At 51.5% G+C, this 8,588-nt stretch overlaps 1 protein-coding gene across 3 annotated transcripts in view; it reads left to right on the top strand.

Moving 5' to 3' along the window:
• Nucleotides 1–613: 613 nt before the first annotated feature.
• RAB18 (RAB18, member RAS oncogene family) overlaps nt 614–8,588 on the top strand; it is a 34,256-nt gene continuing 26,281 nt past the window's right edge. For all 3 annotated transcript variants that reach the window (XM_018558746.1, XM_018558747.1, XM_018558744.1), the window contains exon 1: nt 614–785. In XM_018558746.1, the coding sequence (XP_018414248.1) occupies nt 718–785 (68 nt within the window). In that variant the 5' untranslated portion in view covers nt 614–717. The remainder of the gene's footprint in view (nt 786–8,588) is intronic.

Raw genomic sequence — 8,588 nt, 5'->3', positions numbered from 1 at the left:
CGTTCAGGTTACGACAGAAAAAATACTGCATGTCACATTTTGTACGGTCAGGAAACGCAAAACGCGTCAAAAATGCACTGCACTGCAGCTAACATACTGATAGCCCCACTCCAGCAAAAAAAAAAATATATATTTTTTTTTTAAACTGGAACGCAACAAAAACGCGGCAAAACACATAGCACCGCGTCTGCAGATCCGCACCTGAGCTCTCCCCCCCTTCACCTCTACCCAATTCTAGAATGTAAAGTTGTGGTTGGAGTTCTACTTTAAGACAACCGGGTCACTTCCAGCCGCCTAATCTCTTGTCTGATATCATTGCATTATTTCTTTACAGCACCGTCACCTTTGCCTCATCCCACGTCACTCACTGGAATCACACCTGGTGGGCGGAAATGTGTGAGGTATTGTCGATGAAACTCTCCATTCTTGTGCTAAGGGCCGTCAGCGCCACCTAGCGTCAGCCTCTCAACCAGTAACCCGGAAGACGAAGGCCGCAAGATAGAAACTAAGGTGTGACGCACTCGGGATGTCGTCATCGGCGGGGGCGCGCACGCACGAGAGGGGAAGTCGAAGCCTGAAGGAGACGTCTGTTTGCGGGCCCGCGCATGCTGTTGTCATCCTCAGAGTCCAGACAGGCCCGCTCACGGGCGCGCGCAGGGGTAGAAGGTTGCGGGGAGCGCGCAGTGTTGTGCTGCGCAGAGCCGGAGCGGCGGAAGGATGGAGGAAGATATACTGACCACCCTCAAGATCCTCATCATTGGGGAGAGTGGGGTGGGCAAGTCCAGGTAAGAAGAGCAGGGCCCGAGGCCGCAGCGGTTTGCCGAGGACAGGGCCTAGTCAGTGACAGGGCTAATCCCCCAAACATCTGTCAGTGGTGTTAATACACACGGGGCTGTGGCCTGAGCCTGATGGCCGTTGTAGTTCCATTGCAGGTAGATTGTATCTATGTGTGTTGTGTGTGTGTATGTATGTATGTAGCAAGAAAGTGGTTAAAGTGGCTATAGTAAGGCAGATCTCTACTTGAGAACACCAGGTATAGGGACGAATCCATACTTAGAAATACCAGGTGAAGGGACGAATCCATACTTAGAAACACGGGGTGAAGGGACAAATCCATACCCGGGAACACGGGGGGGTCGAATCCATACCCGGGAACGCGGGGCGAAGGGACGAATCCATACACGGGGCGAATCCATACCCGGGAACGCGGGGCGAAGGGACGAATCCATACACGGGGCGAATCCATACCCGGGAACGCGGGGCGAAGGGACGAATCCATACACGGGGCGAATCCATACCCGGGAACGCGGGGCGAAGGGACGAATCCATACACGGGGCGAATCCATACCCGGGAACGCGGGGCGAAGGGACGAATCCATACACGGGGCGAATCCATACCCGGGAACGCGGGGCGAAGGGACGAATCCATACACGGGGCGAATCCATACCCGGGAACGCGGGGCGAAGGGACGAATCCATACACGGGGCGAATCCATACCCGGGAACGCGGGGCGAAGGGACGAATCCATACACGGGGCGAATCCATACCCGGGAACGCGGGGCGAAGGGACGAATCCATACACGGGGCGAATCCATACCCGGGAACGCGGGGCGAAGGGACGAATCCATACACGGGGCGAATCCATACCCGGGAACGCGGGGCGAAGGGACGAATCCATACACGGGGCGAATCCATACCCGGGAACGCGGGGCGAAGGGACGAATCCATACACGGGGCGAATCCATACCCGGGAACGCGGGGCGAAGGGACGAATCCATACACGGGGCGAATCCATACCCGGGAACGCGGGGCGAAGGGACGAATCCATACACGGGGCGAATCCATACCCGGGAACGCGGGGCGAAGGGACGAATCCATACACGGGGCGAATCCATACCCGGGAACGCGGGGCGAAGGGACGAATCCATACACGGGGCGAATCCATACCCGGGAACGCGGGGCGAAGGGACGAATCCATACACGGGGCGAATCCATACCCGGGAACGCGGGGCGAAGGGACGAATCCATACACGGGGCGAATCCATACCCGGGAACGCGGGGCGAAGGGACGAATCCATACACGGGGCGAATCCATACCCGGGAACGCGGGGCGAAGGGACGAATCCATACACGGGGCGAATCCATACCCGGGAACGCGGGGCGAAGGGACGAATCCATACACGGGGCGAATCCATACCCGGGAACGCGGGGCGAAGGGACGAATCCATACACGGGGCGAATCCATACCCGGGAACGCGGGGCGAAGGGACGAATCCATACACGGGGCGAATCCATACCCGGGAACGCGGGGCGAAGGGACGAATCCATACACGGGGCGAATCCATACCCGGGAACGCGGGGCGAAGGGACGAATCCATACACGGGGCGAATCCATACCCGGGAACGCGGGGCGAAGGGACGAATCCATACACGGGGCGAATCCATACCCGGGAACGCGGGGCGAAGGGACGAATCCATACACGGGGCGAATCCATACCCGGGAACGCGGGGCGAAGGGACGAATCCATACACGGGGCGAATCCATACCCGGGAACGCGGGGCGAAGGGACGAATCCATACACGGGGCGAATCCATACCCGGGAACGCGGGGCGAAGGGACGAATCCATACACGGGGCGAATCCATACCCGGGAACGCGGGGCGAAGGGACGAATCCATACACGGGGCGAATCCATACCCGGGAACGCGGGGCGAAGGGACGAATCCATACACGGGGCGAATCCATACCCGGGAACGCGGGGCGAAGGGACGAATCCATACACGGGGCGAATCCATACCCGGGAACGCGGGGCGAAGGGACGAATCCATACACGGGGCGAATCCATACCCGGGAACGCGGGGCGAAGGGACGAATCCATACACGGGGCGAATCCATACCCGGGAACGCGGGGCGAAGGGACGAATCCATACACGGGGCGAATCCATACCCGGGAACGCGGGGCGAAGGGACGAATCCATACACGGGGCGAATCCATACCCGGGAACGCGGGGCGAAGGGACGAATCCATACCCGGGAACACGGGGCGATCCATAACCGGGAACACGGGGTGAAGGGACGAATCCATACCCGGGAACACGGGGTGAAGGGACGAATCCATACCCGGGAACACAGGGGGAAGGGACGAATCCATACCCTGGACGAATCCAAACACGGGACGAATCCATACCTGGGAACATGGGGAGAAGGGACGAATCCATACCCGGGAACATGGTGCGAATGGAGGAATCCATTCCCGGGAACACGGGGCGATCCATACACGGGGCGAAGAGACGAATCCATACTTAGAAACATTGGGCCAAGTTGTTTCGGGGTCTCTAGTACTCCCCCCTTCAGCAGGGCTTGGAATTCTAATGAACATGAAATGAAAGGTATCTGTTTGGGTTATTTATTGGAACAGAGAGCCATGATGACAGTTGTCAAGTACAATCACTATGTGGCTAGTTGGTCAGTTTTAAATATCTACATGGGCCTTTCTTTTCAGCTAATGCAAATTCCAAGTCGTGATAAAGGGGGAGAGCCAGGGCCCCCCCTGAAACGCATTGGCTGTTTAACGTCACCCTAGTATGCTTCTATAAGATTCTATTTATGTGGACTCTCTGATCATTGCAAGAACAACACAGAAGAAGCACCACTCCTCCATGGCTCAAGAAAGGAATGAGCCGGATGCTTGCCGCTGGGAGCACTTCCTCCAATATGGGCCCATACAAACAGAAGAAAAGCTGGTTGCACACCGGCTTCCACGGGGATAGTTTATTGAAACATGTACCACGTCACTGGTCCACCCCCTGAAATGCATTAGAGGTGGCGGACCCTGGGTGGGACACCAATGACGTAGTACAAGTTTCAATAAACTATCCCATGGAATTCTCTCTGAGCATTGGGTTTGTGCTCTTATAAGACTTGTTACTTGTGGATTAGAAACCCAGTGGAGAACACACTTGTAGAATTGGCCCCTACTAGGAACTAATTTAAGGATCCCAATCCTGCTAGCCCCCAATATAGTAGGAACACCCGGGTAGCAGTAGTATGGACAAATTGGCTGTGGGGTGTCCTTTGAGCTGTCCCATGTGGGAACCATTGCTCTTGAACCACAGTGTAAAACTTTTGACTAAATGCTTGTAGTAAAGAATGATTAGAACCTCTCATGTTTTCATAGCTGTCCGTGTCCCCACTGGGGAGATTTCACTTCATTTTGTGTCCTAGAAGTACAGGAAGTGAGAAGAAATCTCCCAAAGTGAGGAGAAATCCCACCTATTAATGGTTGTCAGCAGAATGGGTGTTATGTTTTGTTCTCCTGTCTAGAGATAGAAATAAACCTGTTTTGGCCGGTGTCCCACTTTCAGTTTACTAGACGCATAGTTGAAGGATTGTTCGGTTTTTGTGTGAATAAAGGAAGTGTTTGAACAGAGGTTTTGCCAAATATTTGAGGCGTGAAGCATAATCTCTGTGACTTCACTGCTATCTTGGTGGTTTCTCCACATTCCGTACACTTCGTGGCTCATTTATAAAGCAGCTATATGGTATGGCCTCACTGGGGTCATACTGCTTAAAAAGAAAAATATGCGCACTTGGAAAGCACAGCGTTTCTCTACAAGCATGTAGTGCTTTACAAATGTTTTTAGTGCTTACCTTTGGGACCCTGAAGCTTGGGGACCCCCATTTATTTGAATTAATGGGGAGAGAAAAGGTTGGGATGAGGAGAGTTCATTCATGTGAACTGTCAGAGTTGTGGGACCAGCTTTTCCTCCAATCACAAAGCCTTATATAGGTAACACTCCGGGGGACACTGAAGGCTTCACGCTGAGGCCTGCATGTTATAAATAAGTTGTACAATTCAAAGCAAAGTGTGAAGTCATGGGAAGAGACGCCAGCAGTATCTACTCTTCAGTTAAACCTGGTCCCGTAGGTATATCTGTAAGAACCTTCACAGACTGGTCCCATAGGGCTCATTCACATGGAGGATTTGGAGCATGCGCCTCCCAGAGTCAGTTTAATTTGCGGTGGGTATGCATAGGTGTTCTGGCGATTAGCTGTGGTCAGCACACTTTGCAAATGAACGAAATGCATCCAGTGGGTTACATACGATTAGGGACATATGTGCGATATATGATCTGTCCCAACAATAATGATAGAAATACCGACATATCAGTTTTGCATGTAGATCACCTCTAAAACAATTAAGCTTTGCACTGAAATCACTGAAACTATTGTAAGTGCTATCTGAAGTTGGCATCATCATCATCATCATTCAACCCACTTCCTGTGAGCCCAGAGTGTGAAGGTCCCACCTAATAGGAGTACATCATCCAGCTGGCCCCGGGTTCACAGCAGAATGCTGCAGGAATTAGTGCCATTATCATTAGGGTTCTCTGTAGCGCTCAGGACCACCCACCATCATAGGGGAAAAAGACCCGTGATGTCAGGTGACTGGACTAAAGATAAAAGGTAGAAGGTATGTATGTGGGGGGGAGGGGAGAGTGACAATTTTGAGTTGGGCTTCAAACGTCTGTCTACGTGCACCGTCTGTTCCAGTCAGCAGGGATATGTACACCGATCCTCTGCGGATTGAAACAGTGCAGAACAGACATCACCTTTGTGACAGAAGTGGCCATTCCGTTTTTTCTTCGATCTTGGGAAAGAGAAAAAAAACTGAGCTGTATGGACCCGTGTTAGGTCTAAGAGGAGTAGTGTCTGTTTACATCAGATTACCTCGGATCCGTTCTGATCAAGTCCACCAAAACGGAACTCTTGACAGACATGACCTTGAGGGTAATCGATGCAAATGAATGCATGTCTGTTTACATCCGGCTGCTCATAGAGTAACATTGGGCTTCCGATCAGATCCATATGAAAACCTGACAGCAGACCTCATCACACTGTCTGTCTGAAAGCGGCCTGAGAGTCCTAAGCCCTCGTTCACACCTGAAAGTTTTGTAGCGCGTTCTACGCTCGACGAACGCTCTACAAAACGCTCAAACATGAAAATCCCATTGTTTTCAATGGGTCTGGTTCCCACCTTGGTGTATTTCAGCCCGTCCCTAACGCGCTACAAAACGGCCCACGCCTGAAAAGGTACATGTACTACTTTGGGCTGTTTTTGTTGAGCGTTTCCATTGGGATACAGCCAAGAAGCCCTCGGAAACGCGCGTGTCGCGTAATTTTTTTACCGCGAATCGCGGTAAAAAAACCTTGCGACAGACGCGCATATGCAATACGCCTAGGTGTGAACCAAGCCTAATACTTTTTTGTCCTGAGGGCATCTCTTCTTTTTAGAAGCCTTTCTTTTGTTTCCTTTCCAATAGTTGCTTATTAATGATGAGCACAGGTTTGGTGTGAACCCAGTTTGCCCAAGCCCATCCAAAACTGTGACTGACACACACCCCTCCCGGTCTAATCAGTATCACCCCGGGCATTTCCTATCCCGCAGCTACACATCACAAAGGGGCAGGGAATGCCCCCACTGCAACTGATTGGGCTGGGAGGGGAGGTGTCAGTCACAGTTATAAAAGGGGTAAAATAGGGCAAACTGGGTTTACACCAAGCCCCCACACATCACGATTGCTTATACCAGGACTGTCAAATATTGCATCTGAGGGGGGGGGAAATGACAGATAAGCAGCATGCTTCGGATAGAATACTCAACAGACAGACATTTAGAAACGTAAAGTAAATATCACAGTACAGTGTTGTGTGGTGATGTGGCACTAGCAAAGCATGCTTGGATCTGCAGAGACGCCATTCATGTCCTCTGCTACAGAACTTTGTTTACCTGTTCATGCTGCGTGTATTCTCATGACCATGAATACCATGAATAGATGTTCTATGAGTCAGGAGCTGGGACATACCATTCGATGTCCTATTACAGTGATGGCAAACCTTGGCAATCCAGCTGTTTTGGAACTACGAGTCCCATGAGGCATTGCAAGGCTCTGACAGCACAGACATAACTCCCAGAGGCAGATGCATTTTGGGATTTGTAGTTTTGGCACAGCTGGAGTGCCAAGGTTCGCCACCACTGTCCTATTACAACTGTTTTACTTTTTTTTTAATCTTTTGTAAGCATATGTTAGATCTCTCACTTGATCTAGTTTTTTGTTTTCAACATGTCAAAGGAAAACTATGAGGTGAGCGATTTCCACTCATCCTCATAGTTAGAGCCGACCTGGGGCATTGTTACTGTCTTAACAGCTCTAGTGATCGGGAAGTGAGCGAACGCATCCCGTTACTGGTCCAATCTGCTGCATTCTAGAAAATTAGTCAGAAAAGGAAATGAATGACCGCACTCCAGGCTGCAGCAACTTTTCTTATTAAAGTAGAACTATGAGGTGAGTCAAAATCACTCATCCTCATATTTCAAGCTGACGTGTGACAATGAAGTGAGCGAACACATAACGCGGATCGCTCACTTCCCGATCATCTCCTTGCAGAGAGTGATGACTGTCAGTGACCGCTCCCCGCAGGGATTCCCCCCTCCGTGATCCTCTAGCACTGACTGGAGGAACGGACGGCGAGGGGGCGGGCACAGCTGGCTCTGCCTCTCTAGATAGGCAGAGCCCGCTGTCAATCAGCCAGCTGTGTGGATCTTGACAGTATTGTCAGGATCCGTCCCGACTGCGTCATTAATTATATAGCCCGCTATATACTGAGCTTTGGGTCATGGGAGGAGGTTAGTATATGTCCTCCTGTGACCCTAAAGAGAACTATGAACTATGGGATAAAAAGGTTATCTCATAGTTCTCTTTTAAAAGAGAACTATGAGGTGAGTGCTTTTCACTCACCTCATAGTTCTAGCCGACCTGTGACAACGAGACTGTCACAGATCTGCTCAGTAGATCAGGAGGTGAGCTAACGCATACCGGCGTTCGTTCACTTCTCGATCCTGTCACGGATCTCTTCCGTGACAGGGGAGGGGCTGGATTCCCCCCTCTCCGATCCGCCAGCGCTGACTGGCGGAACGGACGGGGGAGGGGGCGGGTACAGCTGTCTCTGCCCCTAGATAGGCAGAGCCAGCTGTCACTCACGCAGCTGGGCGGATCCAGACATAATTGTCAGGATCCGCTTCAGCTGTGGCGTCTCAGTATACAGCTCGCTGTATACTGAGCTTAGGGTGACGGGAGGGCGCTAGTTTGTGTCCTCCCATCACCCTATGGAGAACTATGGGGAAAAGCCCTGACACCATAGTTCTCCTTTAAGTAACTTTTATTTACATATCAGAAACTGCATGCCTTGCTCCGCTTGCCAGATTGTGCTTTAACTAGGTGCACAACTATAGGTGCACAATATCCGTAGTCATACTTCATCAAATCAGCTACACAGGAAGGAACAGGACTTCTACTTGAAATGCATTTTCATGCAGCAAAATGCATGTGTGTGACTAGGCCCTTAAAGGAGAACTATGAGATGAGTGATTTTCACTCACCTCATAGTTCTAGCCGACCTGTGACAATGAGACTGTCACAGGTCGGCTCAGTAGATCGGGAGGTGAGCGAACACATACCGGCGTTCGCTCACCTTTCGATCCTGTCATGGCTCTCTGCCGTGACAGGGGAGGGGCTGGATTTCCAGC

Source organism: Nanorana parkeri, unplaced genomic scaffold, assembly GCF_000935625.1.
Source record: "Nanorana parkeri isolate BGI_ZX_2015 unplaced genomic scaffold, ASM93562v1 scaffold355, whole genome shotgun sequence".
Classification (NCBI taxonomy): domain Eukaryota; kingdom Metazoa; phylum Chordata; class Amphibia; order Anura; family Dicroglossidae; genus Nanorana; species Nanorana parkeri.
The sequence above is the reverse complement of the archived record's forward strand: the minus strand, read 5'-3'. Positions and strand labels throughout refer to the sequence as shown.